Consider the following 24,054-nt stretch of genomic DNA (forward strand, 5'->3'; position numbering starts at 1 on the left):
AAAACAAATCTGAAGTGAGCGACCGTATCAAAGAGTATACGAAGTACGTAAAAACGCTGTTTGATAGAGCACCAAAAGTCATCCGTTCGGATCAAGGTGGCGAGTTTCAAAACGACACGTTGGACAAATTCTGCAAAGAGGAATGAATCAGGCAATAATGTACCGTTGCATATACCCCGTAACAGAATGGCGTTTCGGAGAGAACAAAACGCTCACTGGTAGTGATGGCGCGCTGCATGATCTTGGGTTCCTGTTTGTCATTGAAGTATGTGGCAGAGGCTGTTGACACGGCCTACCAAATCGTTGCAGAAGACCCCGATCGAAACGTGGAGTGGGTCAAAGCCGGATCTGGGAAATGAAGGACTACTCGAATCATATGTAGACGCTGAATGTTGGACAGCACGGAAGGAACAGTGTATCACACTCTCGTCTACCGAGACGGAATACTTTTTTTTCTATCTTTATTAACGAGATTTTTAGCCCTAGGCTAGTTCATCTCGGGACCAACGGCTTTACTTCCCTTCCGAAGGAAGTCGTTTCTTGAAATTTTTAGTGACTATCTCGGGGATGGGATTCGATCGGAATACTGACGAAGCCATTAGCAAAAGTCAAGCTGCAGCTGTTCCGGATGAAGATTGACCTTCAGCAATTCGAGCTTGAGGAGGAGTGAAGGAGTCTGATGAAGCAACTCGACTGAAGACACCAATCACAGTAGTCAGGTATAGAACTTATAGAATAATTTTTAGTTTGTGTTAATCACTCAATAGCTTCGGTGGTATTTCTTTCACCTTCCAAGAGTACCAGCCTCTTAAGAATCAACTTCTCCAACAACTTGTATCTAGTATACAGATAGTTGTTGTTGTTGTTTGAGAGGGACTTTAACCCGAAGGTCATTCATTCCTTTATACAGATAGGTCTATACGCCGACGGGTCACCTAGTGGTTTCCCCGCATTTCGTAGTAGCACCAATTCCTGTCGCTTCCATACATCCGGGAAGATTCCTTGATATATGCTGCGTTGCATCGCGGTTTTGAACAATCCACATTGATTACCGCTTTTAGGGCAACATTCGGGATACCATCGGGTCCCGGTGCCTTTACCCTATTCAGTCCGAAATGCCTTTATGACCAAACGCGTCCGCATTCTTGTTATCCGGGATCCAATCAACAGATTCCTGGTGAGATCCTTGAAACACCTTTCTCTTATATTCCTTAATAAGGAATCCTTATTGAGTTGATAAACAGATTCTAGCCGAATTCCTAGCAAGATTAAACCATTGGAAAGTTCGTTATCGGGATTCTAAACAAGGTCTTCAAAGGATTTAAATTAATTTTTTGTTCGAAGCAAGACTACAATGGATAAAGCACTGGCATGCAACAACAGGTTACTTAAATGGAAAACGATTTTTTATCCTAGTATGCTCGCTATACCATTTGTTTAGTAGCGCGAATTCCACATAAATATTGAGGTAGGTATGCACTCATTCGAATTGAAACTTTCGAAAGAAAGTGATGGGATTTTGTAAATTTTGCTTGAGCTTGATTAGCCGCCCGTGGATGCTACTCCAGTATCGCCAGATCAACTGCACTTGCACAAGGAACCAACCGAATGTCTGCTTGGAACTAACAGACACCCTCAGTGTATAAGTGCTGGTGATCTTCTATTTTTAGGCGATAATGGCGCCTGGCACGTCATAATGCTGACCAATGTGGGGAAGGAGGAGAAAATGATGTTGCACTTATAATGGCCCACTGTAGACCGTGGAGTCCGACTGCATCTACGCCAGTTTATGTGGGAGGGTATGGATTGGGGGAAAGACATGACAGAGAGGTTTGCTTTTGTGGTTTGCAGATTGCCTATGTATCAGGCATTAGGAAAGGCGTGCTATAATGATGGGAGAATGGAAGCGTTAGGGAAACGGTTTCTTGTCCGTCTCTGGTTCTAGCGTTTGCTATGAACGAATAGTTTGAGTCTGATAGATTAAGAATGGAAGATAGAAGCAAGTGAGAGATACATCTACAAAGTAAGAGGAAAGGGACGGGCCTGGGATTGAACCCATGACCTTCTGCTTATAAAGCAGAAGCGGTAGTCATATGACCACCAACTCCGTCTCTGGATGATTTTGGAAATTTGGCCTGGAAGAAGTCTGGAGATCTTATAAGATGTAGGAAGCAGAGCTACTTGGGCACTTCTATGAATTACTTTGGCATGGAGGGTTTTTCTCGACCGAAACGTCTGAAAATTTGCAATAAGAAGCACTTTAATGCGACGCAGCTTGTGGCTAAATATGAGCTCATTAGCTTTCAAAAAAACCCACTGCCGAAGTGAATCAAAAGTGCCAAGAATAGGATCCGGTTCCTATATAGATAACCTTACAAATTCATTACAACGTTTTGTCAGATCTTAAAGGTTTTTCTAAGATAAAGCCAAAAAAATCTGTAAAATCGAGATAAATCTGAAAGGTTGGCAATGTTGCCTCTACGAATGCAAGGACGTAGAATCGGATGTTTCGGTACATGTAAGGCCGAATCGAACGTAGGACAAGCTTTCGTTTTTGCCGAGCATCCATCCTAGCGGTGCTGCCACCTAGAACCTATGGAAGGGAATTCAAGAAATTGTTGGTTACGATTAGCATTAGCTTAAGCCTAGGGTGCATATTTTACATGTCATTGCGGTATTGGATTCAAACTTCATTCATTCCATTATTGTATACTTACTGCCAACGATGCCGAGAGCAAATTTTAACCGGACCAGTGAGCGAATAACATTGTTACACTTTATAATTCTCATAATCTCTAGTATTGATTGTTACTGATTCGAGCAAAACAAAGAAGTTGTTTTGCTCTCTATTACAATATTTCTCACAATCACCAAGAATATTAATATAAGTAATTATTATAATGTGAGTGCTTATTGCTTCTAACTGGGGCGATTGGTAACGAATTCGCGTGAGTTTCCGCGTTTTAGCTAATCATTATAATCCTACCACTTTACAAATCTATGTGAGTGATGATCGGTACGCCGCACAGTGCTTCGAACGTATAGCACTTGGGGACAAAAGTCATAACGGGATGTTTTATGCGGTTTTGCCCTACGATGTTGAGGAGGATCTCGTTATACACAAAAAAAACTCATTATTGGCATAAATGACACATATTACATCAGTAATGTCATGAGTGGCTTATACGTCAAATTTTACATTTGACATTGACACCATAGAACAGTGCTCGCTTGGAAGAAATGTTGAAAATAAAAAGGCATGAAAAAGTACTTGAGTCTTTTTCATGAACGATGTATGTGACATGCGTAACCATAAAAGTGTCTCAATAACCAACTTTTTATAAAAAAAATTGAAGTACGGATTATTCCAATGAAGAAAATGAAATCCAATAAAAAAGGTTGAATAAAGTTTCTTTTTATTGGCAACACAATTCATTTACGAGCTATTATTCATCCGAGAACTGAATTATTGCTACAAAAGAAAATTGAAATGTCGTTTGACCAGAGGGTTTAATTTTCTTTTATTTCGATCATTTTCAACAGAACATCGCAATAGTTCCGGTCAGCAAACTTTCATCCGATTTTCCTGCTTCCGAAAATGTTTGTTTGTACATGCTGTGTCCTGAACTTCCATCGAAGCCTCACTTGCAAACCAGATTCACAGTAGTAGATGCTTCCTACGAGATATCCTTCATGATACTGGATGCAGTACAATTCATGAGCTGTTGCAGATCGACTGTAGCAGCTGTTTCTGATGCAGAAATCGGTTTCGGAATTATTTTTTGTTTCTCTTGCTTTCGCGCATAAAGGCTAGAAAGCAAGTTCGGATGTAATTCGTTCAAAGTGGTTCGAAGCAAATTGAACTTTCGGTCCGACGCATCTAAATCAATGTTCAAAGCTAATGCCTGTGCTGCAGTCATGACCTGTACTTGATCCCCACTTGAAGAATTTGATAAATGGCCGGTGAATGCGAGCTCTTTATTGATAAGATCTGCAACACGTCCCTTTTAAGTTTTTCTTGAACATTCCAGCCGAGCTGGAAATATCTGCATCATCAGTTTCCTGATTGCGCGGGAGCTGAACTGGTTTTGCTACCCGACTAAGGGTACATAACAAAATTATATCAGCATATGTTATTATGTTTTAATTTTTTTTTTCGAACATAGGTTATTACAAACATGAAGCAGGATGTTGTTAAAATAACTAAAATTATAACAAAAAGTGTATGAATAGTAACATAAACATAACAAAATGTGTCTTAATTCTATCAAAAACATATCAAACTAAGTTATAATGTTTGATACAAAGTATCAAAATTATAATACTGTTCGATATACGATAATATTGTATATTATTGAAATGCATAACTATCTATTTATTTTAAAAATGAACAAAAAAATATCTCAAAGGGAAATAAAACACATTATGTTATATTTCTGTTTTATTATGTTCAATGGATAACGGAGCCTAACAAAATTATATCATAATATGATATGCATATCATATTCTGATAAAATTTTATTATATTTTTGTTTCAAGCCTCTAGTCGGGTAACCAGTCGGAGTTTTGCTTCACGAAAATTTGGTATGATCTTCCACGTTAAGCCCACTTTAGGTTTATTTTGCAACAATAAAATTTGCAAAACGTCTTTAGCTCGTTCTCAAATGTCTTGGAGAAAGAATCAGTGCGATAACAACTGTACATGAAATCCAGAACGTGATTTTTCCGATTGGGTGGAGCGGCAGAAAACTACTGCTCGAAACAATCTTTATTGATGGTTGTGGCAGCATATCCTAAAAAATCATAAGATGACATACAATTGGCAAACATATGCAGCTGGAATCACTTCCAGAATTTAAAAAATACTTGAAACTTTATTTTTAAGTGGATTTTAAAAAGGTACTTTGAGGTACTTTTTTGTATGGGCAAAAAGAAGATAAGTGTTTTAATTTTTTTCTGTATTAAAAAGCATGTAGCTCAGAAGCATCTTTTTCAACAATTGTTAAAATGTATCACAGAAAATTGAATGGAATGACTCCTACTTACTTGTTTCAATACGGTCCAAAACGATTTTCATTTTGAAAATATAATAAGGATGGGAATGAAGCGAATTGTAGAGGGACTGGATTGACACGAAAACAATAAATAATATAGAACGATGAAACAACTTGTCAACACGTGGTGTTTTGGTTTGTTTTTAAAACTGCACGAACTTTCTAATATCTGTACTACACGCTCAAAACATATGTCAACATCATGGCCTACTTGATTCGGTCGCATATGAAAGTTGATTTTTCGACTTTTGTCCAAGGGACGAAGCACTGTGCGCCGCTTCTAAGTTGTTCAATGTAACAAATTTCAAAATTTACAAAACTCGACTCAGAAATGGCGTATACCTCTTGGATGTAATGATGAATGAGATTCCCTGCATGCGCTGTCGACCGACCGGATGTCAACTGTTCAAATTCAGTTTCTTTCGAATCTACAGGATGACGTTCTACTCTCCTCTTTGGTTGTATATTATTATCAGAAAAATTTGAATTCGGAAATAAATCACAATACTTTTACTACAGATTTTCTAATAAACAAGTCACCTGACCCGAGGCAACTCTTACAACACATTGATTACTTAAGTAATTAACAATACATATGATGAATTCGAATATATATCACAGAGATGCACAGAGAGTGTACACATTGAGGAACACCAGATATCGGAATCATGTGCGGCATACCATCGTGCGCTGATTCACAAAGTGGCCAGTGCTGCGCTGCTTTTGGTCCGCTGCCAACTCCAAACAGCGGGCGCAAACGAGTGGACACGCGTGTGCGTTTGTGGAAGTGAGATTGTGTGAGTGACGTGTAAATGTACGTGTTCGTGGAAAAATTTCAAACACAAAGCCAACGATTCATTGCCAAGAATATTCGATGAAGGGATGTAGATGAATGACGATGGATGAGGATAAATAAAGTCGTCTGTCGGATGAATGGCAGATGGGGAATGTCCGAAAGTACCGTGTCCTCTCTCGTCTGGCGCTCGCTCATGTCACAAAAGGGTAAAAAACACGAGAGTGAATATACCGAAAGAAATTGATCGACACTTACCTCCTCGCACTTGCGCTTGCTGCCCTTGCGTTTCTCGTAGTCGGCGTACTTGCGCCAGTAGCCGTAGCAGTACGGATAGTGGGCCAGGAAGGCGTCGTACGCCTCGCGGGCCGCTTCGATGTCATTCTGTGAAGAGGGTTTGGGTTAGCGTATGATCGAAAAACAGGATTGAAAAGATTTACTCACTTCTTGATCAACGTATTGAAGAAGGTAAGTCCAGGCAGTGAAATCGGTGGAATCATCGTTGACTGCCTTCCAGTACTTATCCAAGTCGGGCAGTTTCTTCTTTTCGGGCTCTGCAAAGAAAAAAAAACAAAAGAGAAGGTAAAACCAACAAAAAGTAAATGTGTATCTATGCAGATCATCATTGTTGTATCCGTGATTTCAATGATGAACCCAAAAATGATTCCGATCTATTCAGTCAAACACTATTTAGTTCAAACACTTCATACTATCACAGGTCTTCTTCCAATATGCACGTGCATAGAAGCTTCCCGGGAAAGCTGTTCTCGTCCATAAAATCATGGACAACCATAGCTCTACGCGGTAGATACTATCGTATGCCGCTTTGAAACCGATGAAAAGGTGATGCGTTTGGACCTGGTATTCACGACATTTTTGGAGGATTTTCCGTACAGTAAAGATCTGGTCCGTTGTTGATCGGCCCTCAACGATAACGGTCGGCTTGATAACTTCCCACAAACTCGTTTAATACAGGTGACAGACGACGGAAGATGCTCTGGGATAATACATAGTAGGCCGCATTTAGAATGGTGATCGCTCGAAAGTTCTCACAATCTAACTTGTCGCCTTTCTTGTAGATGGGGCATATTACCCCTTCCTTTCACTCCTCCGGTAGCTATTCTGTTTCCCAGATTCTGACTATCAGCCGGTGTAAGCAAATGGCCAGCCTCTCCGGGCCCATCTTTATGAGTTTAGTTCCGATACCATTCTTACTTACAGTTTTATTGTTCTTTCAGGATGTCTACTCATTAACAGAAATGAAATTCCCTGAGATTTCCAAGTTTTCCCAGGCTAAAAAAAAACAATTCCAGGTTCTAGAAACATAAATGATTGACGAATAGTTCATTTTACATGACTATTTTTTTAAAGTGCATCAAAGCACTTACATAAGAAAATAAGATAAAATTCGAAGTTTTTTTCACCTTATTTAACAAAAAATGTATTATCGGTTTGTTCAAAACGTGTAAACAACAATACAAAAAAAAAAAAACGAACTAAAGTTTTGTGATTTTTATTTGAATTCCACAAAAAAAAATATTCTTATCAAATGATCTGAAAGTGCATTTAATCATCAAAATCAAATACGAAGAAAATAATATATTCGAACTTAAATGAAAAAACCTTTCCCTTAAAATGGGGTTCTGAATTATGGACATCAGCGATGCACCCACAATATTTCTTTAGAGGGCGTTTTGTATTTTTTCCAAAATTTTATCTTGGGGAAATCGGGTCTGGTAGCGTTTGATCGTCTTGGAAATAGAATTTTAAATAGCTCTTGCCTGATGAAAAATAAACAAACATTAACCAAAAAGAGACCATGCATGAATTATGAATACGAGAAGAAACCCAACATGAACCACGTCATCAGATTTTGGTTCCTCATTTGAACGAACATTACTCTAAGAATGATTTCAGGACTTTTTGGGAGTCCCTTGACATTACGACAAGTATTACTGCTTGTATTATTATTTATCTTTATTTGAGTGGCTTTTCGCCCTTGGCGAGTTCGCCACTTTTATTACTGCTTGTTTAACTGTGGAATTCTTTCACATCTTACTCCAACGATCTCTGCAGGAGTTTGTTTTGTGATTTTTCAAGAACTTTCTAAGAAATTTTTCCAAGAATTAAGTTTTGGATACCTTCAAGGACTCAATCTGGAGGATGACCATTGAAACTACCATCAGGAATCCCACCAAAAACCGTTGAAGAAATTTTCAAAGGAAGTCCCATCATCTCAAGAAATATATCCATTATTTTTCCACTGATTCCCATAGGACTTTCTCCGACATTCCCGTTTAGAACATCTTCAAAACTCAAATTTCATTCACTGCCCATAAACGCATGTCAGTCCCATGTTTGCTGGATTTCCTATTCACATGGGACAAGTATGCGTTTATGGGCAGTTCAGGAATTCCTTGTTTTTTTTTCATTTTCCAAAATAATCTAAATATATGTAGGTAGTCATTCTTCCACAAATTTCTTCAGAGAAATGTCAAGGATTTGTTTCAGATTTTTTTGGAGGAAATTTTAATAAAAATCCACGTGGAATTTCTGAAGAAAATTTTTGTTTGAATTCTAAGTATACCTTGATGAATTCGTACGAGGATCTCTGAAAAAAAAAACTATATTCTTGATGAAATTCTTCATAAGATTTTCTTGATAAAATGCTAATATTCTAAATATGCCTATGATATATGAAAAAAAAACTATATTCTTGATGAAATTCTCCATAGGATTTTCTTGATAAAATGCTAATATACCTGAAAAAAAACATCGAATATGTGAATAATCATAATGTCCTACAAGACTTTTTGAAGAAATTCGGAGAGACTCCCTGGAGAAATTTAAGTATGAATATTTTGAAAAATACCTGCAAGAATGGCTGTTGTAATAACTAATGTGGAACCTTGAACGAAGTTTTGAAGAATTCATGGAGTTTGAAAATATTATTTGAAGGAAAATATTAGACAAATGTTTGAACTACAGCAATAATAATTTGATGAAATGCTGGAGAAATTCTGAGAGAAATTTCTAGAAGAACTTAATGGGGAATTCCAGGTAAATTTGTTTGAGGAATTGTTGGAAAATTTAATGGAAGATTCCATCGAATAATGCCTGAAAGAATTTTCGGAGCAATTTCTGAAAGTAATCATTGTTGATTTTTTATAGAATACAAATGAAAAATGAAAAATCGACGTATTATTATACAATTGTTGTAGGATTTCTTGGAAAAAATATCGAAACTATGGAATAAACTATTGTGGAAGAACTTCTTTAGGATATGGGGTAAATCTTATAGAAGTAACAACTAGAAAAATCGGTGGATGAATCAGTGGAAAAACATCTGAAGGAAATCCTGGGATAATTACTGTCATTTTTTTCAAAGTGATCTATGTGAAAATCATTGGAGGTAAAATCTACGATTTTCTTGACAAAATTTGTGAAGGAATTCATTTGAGCATCCCTTGAAAAATTGCTGGTAGCATCTTCAGAGGTAGCAGAGGTTCATAAAGATTTTCCAGAAAGAATCACTAGAATGCCTGAAGCGTACATTGAAATTTCCTCCAGAACTTATGAAATACTCAAAAACAGTTGGAATGTTTTCAACCAAGTTTCATATGCTTCATACACCCAACCGTAAATGGGAACTGTACTTGTCTTTACCACCTTTTTAATCTTAAAAATTGAAAACAAAAAAAAATCATATTCGTTATAAAAATTTAAGGACTGAACATCTGTAGTATGGCACAAAAAATACATATTCTACCTTGTATTACTGATTCAAAATAATTTCCCTGATTATGGCCGAAATTCCCTGAGAATTCCAGGTTTTTCCAGGTTAAATAAAATTCCCTGATGTTTCCAGGTTTTCCAGGTTTTTCCAGGTAGTAGACACCCTGTCTTGAGCTGGTGAATGGCATCCTGAACCTCCCTCAAAGTGGGGGCTGGTTGGATTCCATCGCCCGCAGTACTGACGAAGGCATTTCCTCCGTTGTCCCGACCTTCATTGCCTGTGCTCTCAGCGCCATTCAGGTGTTCGTCGAAATGCGGCTTTTACCTTTCGATCACCTCACGCTCGTCCGTCAAGATGCTCCCATCCTTATCCCTGCACATCTCGGCACGCGGCACGAAGCCGTTGCGGGATGCGTTGAACTTCTGATAGAACTTACGTGTTTCTGTTCCATCTACTCGTACTCCGTCCCCTCCAGGCGGCGTTTTATCTCCCGAAAGAGGTAAGTTGCCGTTTCCGTCTATTACGTTCCACGTTCTGCCGAGTCCCTTGCTGCAGCATGACCACCCGCGCTGTATTCTTCCCCTTTAGAATCTGCTTACATTTCTCATCGAACCAATCGTTCCGTCGACTCCGTCCCATGTACCCAACGTTGCTCTCAGCTGCATTGTTGATGGCTGCTTTCACTGTTCTGAAGCAGTCCTCAAGAGGGCCTTCTCACCCTCTTCCGGTAATGCAACCTCGAGGTGCTGCGCGTATGCAGTTGCAACATCCAGTTGCTTAATCCGCTCTAGGTCATATCGGGGCGGCCGTCGGTACCGTACGTTGTTAACGACGGAGAGTTTTTGGCGCAATTTAACCATCACCAGATAGTGGTCGGAGTCGATGTTAGCGCCACGATAGGTCCTGACATCTATTATGTCGGAGAAGTGCCGTTCAACAATCAGAACGTGGTCGATTTGTGATTCTGTCTGCTGTGGTGTGATCTCCAGGTGTATCGTGTTGTGGAAACTGTCCGTCAATGACTATCATTCTCTCCGGGCACCTTTCTGGTGGCACGGCTGATCCTTTTACCGCAAAGATCTTGGAGACAAGCTTTTTTGCTAAGCTGGATTTCGCTTTTAAGTGCGGATCGTGACGACTATTCGTTACATTCTCTCTCCGCATTCTTCCAACCCCGCTGCATCCCCCTTCTGGATCGGAACCACCTTCCACGTACATTGGCAATGTTCAAGTTCCACCAGACGACGGACGGAGTGCATTAGCAGGTTTCCCAACTTTCGGCATGATTGCATCGCACGAGTTAGTGCTGCTGTTAATTCGTCTGCACTGAGGTTTAAAGTGAAGTGCTCAAGTCTAAGCGTCTGTCTTTTGCAAGATACTGGCTGGAACCTGCCCCAATCCGGTACCGGATCGCTGCCGGTATACTCTTCGCAACATTCTCCAGTTCACGTGTCTTGCTAGCATCGGGCTGCAGAAAGTGAGGTCGATGATGGACTCTGCCTTTCCGACAATATGAGCTGATGGTATCTTCTTACAGACTGCAACCTGTTGCGTTGGTGAGGAGGCTGCTCCACTCGATCGCACTAGCATTGATACGACCTTAGTGGTGATTGCACTTTTAGGAATCGTATAGCCGATAGCTTCTATTTCCGAAGGATCCAACAATCTTCATGCTGAAAATATGATTCATAAAAAACACTAACTCATATCAACTTACCAACGGGGGCATCCACTTTGGTCTTCTTCTCCGGAGCCTCTCCGGATTTCTCCGCCTTGTCGTCGTCCTTCTCCAGCTTGCGCTTGGCCGATGATTCCTTCTTCTCCTTGGCGTCCGCCTTGGACAGCTTCTCCCCCTTGCCGCCTTCGGGGTCCTTCTTCTTGTTGGAACCCTCCCCGTCCTCCAGCTCGGACGCCTTGCGTTTGCGCTTTTTGGCCGAATCGGGCAGCTCCTCGTCCGACACGTTGTCCGTATCGGCCGGAAGGTCTGCCTTTTTCGCAACCGGTAGCTCCGAATCCGAGACGTTCTCCGTGTCTTCGGGGAGTTCGGCTTGCTTGGGTGGGGGGAGATCTTCGTCCGAAACATTGTCGGCGTCTTCCGGGATTTCTGCCTTCTTCGGGGCAGGTAGTTCCTCATCGGACACGTTGTCGGCATCGGCTGGGATTTCTGCTTTCTTCGGTGCAGGGAGTTCTTCGTCCGAAACAATGTCGGCGTCTGCAGGAATTTCCGCCTTCTTGGGTGCCGGTAGCTCTTCATCGGAGACGTTGTCAGCGTCCTCTGGGAGCTCTGCCTTTTCCGGGGCTGGCAGTTCCTCATCCGAAACGTTATCCGTACCAGTTGGGAGCTCCACTTCGGGTTTGGGTAGCTCGTCTTCGGAAACCACTTCCGCATCCGGTGGTAGTTCGGCCCGGTTTGGTCCCGGCAGTTCATCGTCCGATACTTCTTCGGCGTCGTGAACCTGAGGCTGCACTGGTTGCGGAAGTTCGTCCTCTGAAACCATTTCCGCGTCTAGATCGGTGTTTTTGGAATCGTCTTCCTCGCAGAGACCATTGGCGACGTTTTCGGCCAGGGCATGATCGCTGCTGCCGGTCACTTCATCGGCGTCGTTGTCGCCGTTCAAGTTTAGCGAAGGAGGTTCCGGTGCGACCGGAACGTCTTCCAGTGTTTCTTCAACGGACGAGACCGCAGCCGGTCGAGAGGCTGAATTTTCGTCTATTACCGAAGGTAGGCTGTTGGCATTTTCCTCGGCTGCCAAGTTGGCTATGAAGACACATTCTTCCGGAGCTCCACCGGGGTCTTCTTTATCCGATGACGATTTCGTGTCCACCTGAAACTCTTCGAACAGATTCGTAGAACTGTTTTCATCGGCTGTCTTGTTCTGCCCTTCCAGCACCGGGACAATCAGATCCTGCAGCTGTTCCATGACCTGTTTGGTGTCCGGTTCGTCCGAGTCCACTGCAGCCTGGAACAAAATGACTGGATTAGACTTCAATTCAAGCGCAAAGTAAGGATTATTTGAGTTATCTTTGTTTGATCAGTTGGCCCTTGCAAAGTCTTCTTAGATACACAAATCACCCGAAAGCGATTCGCGACCTCTCGGGAGGAAACGGAACAACGCCTCGTTCCCTCTTGATATTGCATTGTTTATCATCATAATTAAAACAATCGACGCTGAAGATCAAAGTGCAATGTGAACGGCCTAATGGCATAATGGCAACGGCAAATTTCCAGCACATATGGCGCCACAACGACTGTTTTGCGGCAAGAGTGGCATTGTACTAAAAAGTGCTTTTTTTCAAAAGAAACGCGGCAAAGGGATAAAGGAGCGTACAATTGTATTCAGTCTGTTTGATTATCGTCATCTGGATTTCCGAAAGATTCTTGGAAATAAAGGATCCTATGAGGACCTAAGTATTTGAAGAAAATATACTGCTTCGCGTTGAAAAATGGGTTAACCAACGTGCGAAGTTTGATTTTTGACCAACTTCGCCGCGTCGCAACTCGATTCTCAATAGTGCGCATAATGCATACGGCGGAGGGTATAGATGCGCATTATAGCAAAGTGACTCGCGACACGGCGAAGTTGGTCAAAAATCAAACTTCGCACGTTGGTTCACCCATTTTTAGTCGCGAAGCAGTATATAAAGGATCATAGAATGATTCCCGCAGTATCTTAGAAAAATTCCCGAAAGATCCAGGAAGAATTCCAGACGTATCTCTGATGGATTCCTGGAGAATTCACGAAGGATCCTGGATACACTCTAGAAGGATCCTATATCAACTCCCTAAAAATGTTCGAACAAATCACGAAGGATTCTTGAAGGGATTATGACAACTCCGGGAAGAATTCCCAAAAATTTTCTGAATGATATTTGAAGGAATTATGAAGGATCTTTAAAAGATGTCCGAAGCAGGGTGTCGACTCAATTAGTAAAAAAAATTTCCTGACTTTCCAGTCGTTTTCCAGAAAAAAAATCCGGCCACTGAAATTGATAAATTTGAACAAAAATGAGATTTGTACAAGAAGATACATATCCGACTATTCTGCATGATGTATACACCAGAAACGCATTTGCTCAGATCATGTTCTTGTTGTTGTTGCTCATGTTCTTAGTCATTGAACGCGTGAGCATGAGCAAAGCTCACATTTGCTGTAACTCATTACATGCTTTGCAGAAATCGCAAAAATATGGAAACACGTGATCAATTTAATGATGCAAATCCAGCATGCTTGATTGTAATGCGTTTATTTTTGAATCTAGGTACCATTGATATTGATTTTTTTTATTTATTTCTCATGTTCTGAACACGCCGCAAACTGTTCCAGCGCCAAGCTCATGTTCTGTTCAAAATGCATCTCTAGACTGATTTTTTCGCCGAGTCTTGGCATTTTTCAAAACTTTTTACCAAAAATGACACCGCCGAGCGCTTAGCAAACATAAATTTCGACGAGATTTCAATAAGTGGGGTATTTTTGCAGAGATTCTGGAAATATTTTGCGAAAATCAACTAACAAACGATTTTTTTTACCGAGAGTTAAAAAAATTACTGAGAACACGGAATTACTGAACTCAAGTTAGTGTGTATAGCTTATGAATTGCTTCAAGGAATTCAACAGCGATGTCTCAGAAATTCCTCTTGGAATTATTAACCGTTTTTACAAGATTTCTCGCATAACTTGGGATCTCGCCCTAAAAGCCATTGATAACCGAGTGTGTAGCTTGTTGTTACCGAGCAAACAAATTGATTTGCACGGTATTTAACAATGCTACGATGAAGAGAGGATCCTCCTCTATATTCCAGTGGTGATAGTTCTCATCTTGGTCCATTCATTTTCTTAAAAACAACGAGCTACACACTCGGTTTTCATTCATCTGCACCTAAATACGATATAAGTATTTCACTATACAGTCAACTTTCCGTAACTCGATATCGAAGGGATCACAAAGCCAGTGCAACCAGACCACCGTGGTACCCATGAAATCCAACTTTTACTATGGTTCTCTAATTCGATAACGAGATACGATCCCTTAGGTTGACTGTATAACGTTTTACCAGTTTTACTACGAATTGAGCAAATGAGCAAATTGGTAATGAATGACATAATTTGATAAAAGCGTTTTCCAAATGGTGAATATTGAAAAATTGATTCCCATTTTTTCAAAGATCGTATTCATAGCATGTAAGAAATTATTGGCGTGGGGCCCAGATAGCCGTAGCGGTAAACGCGCAGCTATTCAGCAAGACCAAGCTGAGGGTCGTGGGTTCGAGTCCCACCGGTCGAGGATCTTTTCGGGTTGGAAATGTTCTCGACTTCCCAGGGCATAGAGTATCTTCGTACCTGCCACACGATATACGCATGCAAAAATGGTCATTGGCATAGTAAGCTCTCAGTTAATAACTGTGGAAGTGCTCATAAGAACATAAGCTGAGAAGCAGGCTCTGTCCCAGTGGGGACGTAACGCCAGAATGAAGAAGAAGAAGAAGAAGAAGAAGAAGAAATTATTGTAATTCTTGTATGAAGTTTGATATTTTTCCCTTACGTCTAGTGAAATTCCCTAACATGCCAGGTCAAAAATTAAATTCCCTGACATTCCCTGATTTTTCAGGTTTTTCCAGATAGTCGACACCCTGCGAAGCATCTTGGAAGCAGTGTTGATCAGACTCATTTCCCCGAAATTCGGATTGTGAAGCCATGAACTGTTATAACTGTGCGTTGTAATCCTGAGATGGAGGGGGAGGTGGTTGAGCTTGACTGTTGCACATGGGATCCGACAGTTTCGATCTCGGTGGGCCGCAATTCAAGTTTCGGTGAAATCTCGCATACTCTGAGATAACGCCCTAAAAGCCATTGGTAGCCACGTGTGTAGCTCGTTGTTTCTGAGCAAATGAAAGAATAAGCATCCAAACCAACATCACGGGCAGGTAGATAATGATCCTTTCTTCCCCATAGCGTTGTTAAATAACATGAAAATCCATTCAAATGCTCAGAAACAACGAGCTACACACATAGTTACCAATGGCTTTTAGGGCGAGATCAGAAGTTATGAGAGAAATTATTCGCACTCACTCACTCACTCATTTCATTTCACCGAAACTTGAATTGTGGCTCTCTGGGATCAAAATTGATCGATTTTGTGTGCAGTACTCAAGCTTAACCATCTGCTTTTCTATCTTAGGAGGATAGAGCATGGTTGTAGTAGTTCGTGGCTTCGTAGTTCGGAAAATGTTATTTTCGAGGAAATGAGTCTGAGCAACACTGCTTGGAAGGATTTCCAAATGATCATGGATGGATTCCCGAAGGACTCTTGAAAGAGTTAGGAAGGATCCTGAAATCCTCGAAGGATGCCGGATGGATTCCTGAAGGATTCATGAAGGCAGTATGAAAGATCCTGGGAGAATTTTCGAAGGATCCTGAAAGAACTCATGGAAGATCATAGAAGAACTCCCGAAAGATCCTGGAAAGATACCCGAGGTATTTCTAAAGAATTCCCTAAGGATTCCCGAAGGAATTATGAAAAAACCGGGATGCAGGATTGGCAGCGACTGAATGTCTAAGAAATCAAGACTAACAATTCAAAAGGCCTCATCTCCGAAAAGTAAACAATGAGAAAAATGCAATCTTGTTTTGTCAAACAATAAGGGCCCATTCACAAATTTCATAACGCTGAAGGGGGTGGGTGGGTGTCCTCGTTATGTTACGGCTCATACAAAATTTGGATAATATTCATACAAAACGCGTTTCGAAGGGGTGGGTGGGTGTCGAAAATGACCATTTTTAGCGTTATGAAATTTGTGAACAAACTCTAAATCAAATTTAAATTATGAATTTAAGCATTGTATGTTATTTTATCGTCCAGAAAGTCGATGGATAAACTGATTTATAGCTATGAATATTCATTACTATCATTTTAGCAAAAATCCTGCTAAAAAACGAGTCAAAGGAAATGAGGCTTTTATTTCACCAAAAGCTGTGCAGCCCTTTTCATTTGTGGCCATAGACGCCGGCCGACGCTGATGAGGCCTGTGAGTTGACGCCTTTGTTTACTCTAAAATGTGTTGAGGCCTTCTAGTTGTGGCTTGTTTTTTCATCATCTTCTGATATGGCCTTTTGAAAATCATTCAAAATTAATGATGAAATAAGAAATTTGAAGTGTAGAAGAGTGTTAAGTGATAAAGTAAAGTACATGGAGATCTCTACAGCAAGAGAAGATTCGTGCGGTCGATTAAATATGTGATTGATTCAACCATTCGTCATCCATGAACATTATGTATGTGCTACGCGAGTTTGTCGTCGAGAAAATGTATGGAAATATTGGTTCAATTGAAATAATATTGCAATTGAACGTTATTTTTCATGCAATTGAAACCAAATCATGTTTTTGTTGATAATTTGTGAAGTACAGACAAGCTGACACAGGTATTATTAGGTAGTATGATACAAAACACATTAGTCTACAGGAACCCGATAATGTTCGCCTTTTAGACAACCACTGTATAAAATAATACAAGGAGCAGTCGCTCCGTAGTATAACCTGCATCTACTTAGTGAATCTGGAACGTTTTTCGCAATCTACATTGCAACTTCGATGTTTGTTTAACAGGCCTCAACTCGGTTTCCGTCAGATATAGAAATGAGGCCTTTTTTGAGAAAAGGCCGCATTTGCGATGAATATCCTGGTTAGCGGAAAATGAGATGGGGCCTTTAAAAAAATGTTATTTTTTCAACTTTTATGCATATTTTTAAATGACTATTGTATGTTTTAGTAAGAATAGGCTCTTATACACTGAAATCAGCAGAAAACCGATTTGTTTACATTTTGGACTTCAGGCCTTTTCAATTGTTGGTCTTGAAATCTGAACTTTGGAGATCTCTCACCTGAAAAAAATCGAATAGGATCTAAAAAGAGACAAAAAAGGGATCAAACAGATACCCTCCAAGAGTTTTTTTTTTCTAAGCGTAACCATAGAAGTTACCTCTAAGGTATCACCAGGATTTTCGTCAAAAAAAATCCAAAGAAATTTCAAAGTCAAAGGATTATTTCCAAAGGTTTCACCATCGTTTTCCCAAGGACTTCCTCCGAGATTCTCGTTTAGAACATCTTATGGAATGCAACCAGTATCTTTTCCAGGGATTTTCTGATGTACAGGATTTCTTTAAGATTTAAATCAAAATCTCTCTATGAATACCCTCAGGAATAATTCCCACAGGAATCCTACCAGAAATTCTTAGAGAAACTTCCCGAGGATGTCCTCAAACAACCCTATGGATGTAGTAATTCTTGTAGATCTGCCTTGAAAAATCCTAAGCGAATTTCCTCAAAAATACTTAAATGAGATTTTCTAGTTTTTTTTTTCGAAACACTCCTGTAGGAATCTTTGGAAGATCTTCTAACAACGGTTGAAAAAGTAGTCAAAAATACCTGGACGAAATCCTGACATAGTCTTTCTCTGGGAAATTACTGGAGGTGCGTTTGTGTGGTCAAGGATTGCCAGGAGCAAATTTTGAAGAAATTCCACTAAGCATCCTTGAAACTTCGCTGGAAGAAATTGGTGGAGGATTTTCTGAAGTATTCTGTGAAAGTATGCCAGAATAAATCTTCAAAGGATCACTAGCAGAAGTGCTGAGACATTTTCTCGATGAATCTGAAGAGAAGTTCCTGAAGATCCTGTGATGATGGATTTCCGAAGGAATTATGAAGGGTCCTGAAAGGATTCCCAGGGTGACCATCAAATTTCCATTTTGAAATTCCCGCTTGGTTCCCGGTATAGTTTCATTTGAATATTTCTCGAAAATATGTCATCTTATTTCCAGAAATGGTACGCAAATGCCCTTCAATTAAAATGTGGTTGAAGCTGTTTAAGCTGAAAATGAATCGAAGCCAACCCTCAAATTTTCAAGAGCACAAATCTGAAGCACCGAAAATCCATTTGAGCTGAAAATTTGATCGATTGGTCATTCGCTGGTGGCGATCAATCGATCAAGTTTTGAACTTGAGCGGATGTACTGTTCTCCAAATTTGGGCTCCTGAAAATTTGAGGTTTGGCTTCGATTCATCTTCACCGTAAGACCTAGATTATTCAAACTCTGTAACCCTATCTGCGATGAATTTACTTGCGGAATAACTTATAACAATACTGATTATTCATGCTGTTCGAAATATTCTAATCAAAGGATTCGAAATATTAGACAAAATAAGCAGTGTTCGGCATTTCGAGTTAAAACTGTGGTAAAACAATCAATTAATAATTTCAGTAGCACACTCAATAATTATCGGATCGGAATTACAAATTAGCCTAAACTTACACAAATATCAGCTTATTCAAGCCTACTAGATGCATTTCAAGTCGCTGTAAGCCTTAATTACCTTTTCTGTCCTCAAATTTCTAACACTGGTTAAAGTCCAGTGATTTTTTAATTTAATTTTCAAAACTTCTCCACAGGATGACCAATTTTTTTTAGGAATTTCTGAAGGGTTTTAGAATAATTCTTGAAGGATTTATGTCGGATCTATAATGGATTCCTGAAGGATCCTGGATGGATTCAAGAAAGAGTTCTGACGAATTCCCGAAGGATCCTGGTTATATTTTCAAAGAATTCCCGAAGGCTTCCTGAAAATTTTCAGATAATTCCGGAAGAATTTCCAAAGGCGAAGAAGTAGGCTTTCAAAGGATTCCGGAAGAATATGCAAAATATTCTAGAAGGATTCCGAAGTATTTTGTTATCATAATCGAAGGTTAATTAAAGGTTTTCGATGATTGTTGAAAGATTCAGAAAGCATCTTAGAAGGATTCTCAAGGTATTTCGAAAGGATCATAAAGAGATTCCCGAAGTATTTCGACAGGTCCTTGGAAAGATTCCTGAAGGATCTTGGAAGAATTCCAGAAAGATCTTGCGAGTATTCACGAAGAATTCTAAAAGGATCCTGGAAGAACTCCTGAGATAATTCCCGAAGGATTCTTGAAGGAATTATGAAAGATTCCCGAAGGATCCTGGGAGGATTACTAAAAACTTGCCGTCTTGCCGCCCACCATTCCGTCCACATTGTGTTCCCAGCTTATCAAGACTCACCTCTTCAGCGGCAGGTTTCTCCTCCGGCACTTCTTCCGGTTCCGGCTGTTTTCTGTTCCGCCGTGAAGATCGCGTCGTCGTCGGAGCAGCCGGTTGAGGAGTTTTGCCCCGTTTGGAACGAGTTGATCTGCGGCCTGCAAGCAAAACGAAAAATGTGCACAATCAGCAAATTACAATTTATTGATAAACAGTGCAACCACAATCTCTCTAAAACCGTAACCGCAGCAACAAGAGCAACAATCAACAGAAAGCGAATCAAGCAAAAAAAAAACAGCATACGCGACAAAAATTAATGGCGGAAGAGCCGTCGTCCGCACCGCACTGAAAAGCGATTCAAAACTTGTCATTTTTCCCGAAAGAAAACATCCCATTCAGCAAACTTTTACACTATTTCTAATCAATAGCACATGCGCTACAAAGTGACGATATTTTTAACACGATTTAATTGGATTTTGCACTGAAATTTACCTGTTTCTTCCGCAACGGCGATGTCTTCATCACTTACACTAGCCATCTTTTTTTCGTCTGTCTGTCTGGCGCTGAATTCGCCGCCGTACTGGAAGAGCGACGCGGTGACGGGCGGCTTGCTTCGGCGGAATGACAGCTGCGCTGAACTGCTGAATTCCAACACGGAAAAAGGAACAAGAAACAAAACATTCACCGAAGTTTCAACAGGGCACATTCGAAAGCATTCGGAATGCACGCTAAGAAAATATTATACTAAATTGATTAAATACCATTCTAAAATCATATTCGGTCTATTCACTCATTGCAATGCATTTTAGCATATTAATCTTGGCTAGTATAAACGTATTTTATTTTGATGAATGATTTTTTGGAAATTATGTGTTTGATGCTTAAAGTTCAAAAATTCAGTGCTTTGAATAAAATTAGCATTTTTTTCTTCTTTTACAGTAAACAATGGCCAGACAAAATAAAAGAATGTGCATTTTTGCATGTAACTAATTTATTATCATATAAATCATGTAGTTCTCTCCGGTTTTTGCTATCCATAGTTGATGCTTTCTCCAATCTGTTAGTTTTTGTTCCGCACACGACGACTGGAGTGGATTAGGCACATTTTTAATTGATCTGGAAAAATTTGACAAAATGATGATGAGATTCCGAAATGAATACGACAAACGAACTTACCGTTTCCTGTGGCAGCTTTTCTGGGAAGAATATCCTTTGAGGATGCTGTTTTTGATGAGAGCCAAACGCGGCACAATCGCGGAAAGACCGGTGTTGTGTTGGCGATGAATGATCTACTCCTGGCATAATACATTGCTGCTTTTCTCTCCAGAGTTTCACTTGATATCCCTAGACAAAGAAAGTCGAATTGTCACGACACTTGGATTAAAAAGAGAAACTTGCACGGTTAAAAAAATATATGTTAAATAGCATACAAGTCATACTAAATCCATATTTGATCTATTCACTCCTTGCGATGATTATTTAGGTAATATGCATTGCTAGTATAAACGATTTTTATTGCAGCACGTGCATATTCCGTTTTTATTACTTCGACGCATTATGATTGGTAATTCTTTGAATTGCTTAAAACCATTAGTTATTTCTGCTTTTGTAAACAAATTAAAAAACTTCATTGTAGTTATTCTTAGGGGAATTTATATTTGTTAACAGGATAGGGATAAGTTGCTTGACAATGATGTGCTGCGTTAACTATTCATTTGAGAAAATAGATCTTAGAAGAATAAGCTGCAGTTTGGAAAATTGCGCAAGTAAGTGCCGTACGATTGCTGCTTGATTGCCACTGGAACGCTCCGATGAAAATCTCTTCACCATTCCTTTATTACCGGTTGCTGCTTCCTGCTGATCACCTTCGACCTCGCAAACTTCTGCTGCCATCGCTTCATTGAAATCTGTTGAAGAATATCAAATACCTTAAACAATTGAGCTCGTTACAATTTAATTTTGTTTGTTTCCAAATTATTTACCTTTTTATAGGATTCCGTCAGTAAGTTTTTGCCTCAACTCGAAAATTACCAGCGAACCTGTTGCTACTTGCTTGCAGTAAGCTGCAATGAATTTCCACAAGTTCCAAGATTAGCAACTAGTAACGCTTATTCACAAAAGGAAATAAATGCCCAATAATCTTTTCAATGTATAAAACATAATCATCCTGTTTATATTTGATATGCATCACGAAGTATTATTTTGAAAAATGTGAAAGAAATATTAAACACTATGCTATTTAGAATATTTGATTTTCACCGTGTGCTTGAACACGATGTGATGTTGATACCGAACTGAACAAAATGGTACTTTATTTTGAATAAGTCCCAAGCGTAGCGTGGTTCACTGCATAAGCATATAACAAAATAAATCGCGGATAAGCATGATAAGGTATAAAATATAATAATTCGGCGATTAACTTTTAAGCACAGACAAACAGACGTAACACTGACGAAATTTCCATCGACCACACATTTAACGATGATTTCAAATTCGCTACGTTACAAATCTCACAACCAGAGGCGCGCGCATCGTTTTTCTTCGCGTTTGAAGTTTCACACTACCGCCATCTGCCGGTCTTGTTGCACGAAACACCTTTTCGTGCAACATGCTCACCAGATGATGATGGTGTAAACTGGGCGATGGATTTTAAAGTAATTTGTTCTAAGTGTTACGTCTGTTTGTCTGTGTTTTAAGCTTCTCAAAGATTAAAAGAACAAAATATTGGAAAAGTAATATTTCGTACACTAACTAGTATTTTCGTTTTTCTCCGTGTAAGGCAAAGGGGCTAAATTGTGTATGAGTCGTCGAATAACAGACCTTATCTTTAAGACCACAACTCTTACTAAAAAAATCGCTTCTGGGTACCCTGTTACTGCGCGGTTTAACATACACACTGGATACTAATTTTTAAGGTCATTGGAGTATAAAGGATTGGGATTTGCATAGGATAACGACGCCCAAAATTCCAATATCCGATGGTAAAATGAATCCGTGGAGTGCCAGCTGGTCAGAGGCTTCTTCGAAGCGTACGTTCCGCCGCCAACCAAACGTAAGGTTTTGGAGTTTTCTTCACTGCAGCCTGCATCAGAACAAAGCATCTTCGCTTCACCTATCGGTAGCAGCTTTTCTAGAGCTAGTGAAAAAATAAGTTTGACATTCAGTAAACGATAACAGATAAACATTGGAGCATGCCATGAATTACGAATTTGCTGAGTGTGCATTTAAATGCATTTGAATGCATGAAATAATTTCGATTTATCAGATGCATCAGAAGTGATCCACCCCTTGTTCAAAAGGGCACATTCGAAAGCATTCGAAATAAATCATTGAAAGTGTGCTCTGCATGTTTGTTCGCAAATTTCATAACGCCAAAAATGGCAAATTTCAACACCCACCCAACCCATCGTCGCATTTTTTATGAATATATTTAAAATTTTCTATGGGCTGTAACACTTTCAGGACACTCAGCGTTATGAAATATGTGAATGAGCCCTAAGACAAATCCACGGAATGCGATTACAGTGGGGATTCGCTCGTTGGAGCTCCGCTAAATGCAGGCTTTATTTTGCTTTCAAAACGCTGGGTGGGTTAGTTTGTCCTCGTGATGTTAAGACTCATACGAAATTTGTAAAATATTCATACAAAAAGCGTTACGAGGGGGTGGGTGGATGTCGAAAAGTGCCATTTTCGGCGTTATGAAATTTGTGAATAAACCCCAATAAAAATCACCAAACGTTTTGGATTTAACAAAGGGTTCATTCACATATTTCATAACGCTGAAAGTGGCTATTTTAGACACCCACTCATCCCCTCGTAACGCTTTTTGTATGAATATTCTACACAATTTGGTATGATCCATAACACCAGAAGGACACCCAACCATTCCCTTCAGCGTTATGAAATTTATGAATAAGCCCAAATTTGGAACATTCACGTCCTTGACGAACGAAAAAATCCTAGCCTACTTAAATATTGACGTTGCGTTTGAATTGCGCTCATATTATCCACGCGTTACCGCCGCCACTGGAAGTGGATTTAAAATGAGCGCAGCAATAAAAGGTTGGGACTGACGCAACCCGTTCTGAATCACAGTTTCAACCCCAACCCGATAGTTCCTAAAACGAAAACGACATTATAGAACTACGAATTGGTATTTCACGGCGCAATTCTCTCTCTTTCGCTCCTCAACAAAACGTGAAAACAATGGTGCCAGTTCCTGTCAACTTTCACAGGTACTGGCACCGGTGTTTTCAGATTTCACGAAGGAGGGAAAGAGAGCGAGTTTCTGATGACGTCACCCGGTCAACCAGTCAGTGATTTTCGATAGCGATCGATAAAGATTCGTTTTGAACCGTTAGCGATCGCCATCGTTGGTCAAAGATCTATAAAGAATTATGAAGACTAGTTGGTCGGGCACCGTGC

At 39.9% G+C, this 24,054-nt stretch overlaps 1 protein-coding gene across 2 annotated transcripts in view; it reads right to left on the bottom strand.

The window, feature by feature from the left end:
* Positions 1–20,230, bottom strand: part of LOC5578884 (pre-mRNA-processing factor 39) — a 38,889-nt gene extending 18,659 nt beyond the window's left edge. For both annotated transcript variants that reach the window (XM_021839600.1, XM_021839605.1), the window contains exons 1-5: positions 20,122–20,230; positions 19,654–19,787; positions 11,301–12,543; positions 6,292–6,401; positions 6,106–6,231 (exon numbers count right to left, since the gene is read on the bottom strand). In XM_021839600.1, the coding sequence (XP_021695292.1) occupies positions 6,106–6,231; positions 6,292–6,401; positions 11,301–12,543; positions 19,654–19,787; positions 20,122–20,167 (1,659 nt within the window). In that variant the 5' untranslated portion in view covers positions 20,168–20,230. The remainder of the gene's footprint in view (positions 1–6,105; positions 6,232–6,291; positions 6,402–11,300; positions 12,544–19,653; positions 19,788–20,121) is intronic.
* Positions 20,231–24,054: the final 3,824 nt, after the last annotated feature.

This window comes from Aedes aegypti, chromosome 1 (assembly GCF_002204515.2).
Source record: "Aedes aegypti strain LVP_AGWG chromosome 1, AaegL5.0 Primary Assembly, whole genome shotgun sequence".
NCBI classification, from domain to species: Eukaryota; Metazoa; Arthropoda; class Insecta; order Diptera; family Culicidae; genus Aedes; species Aedes aegypti.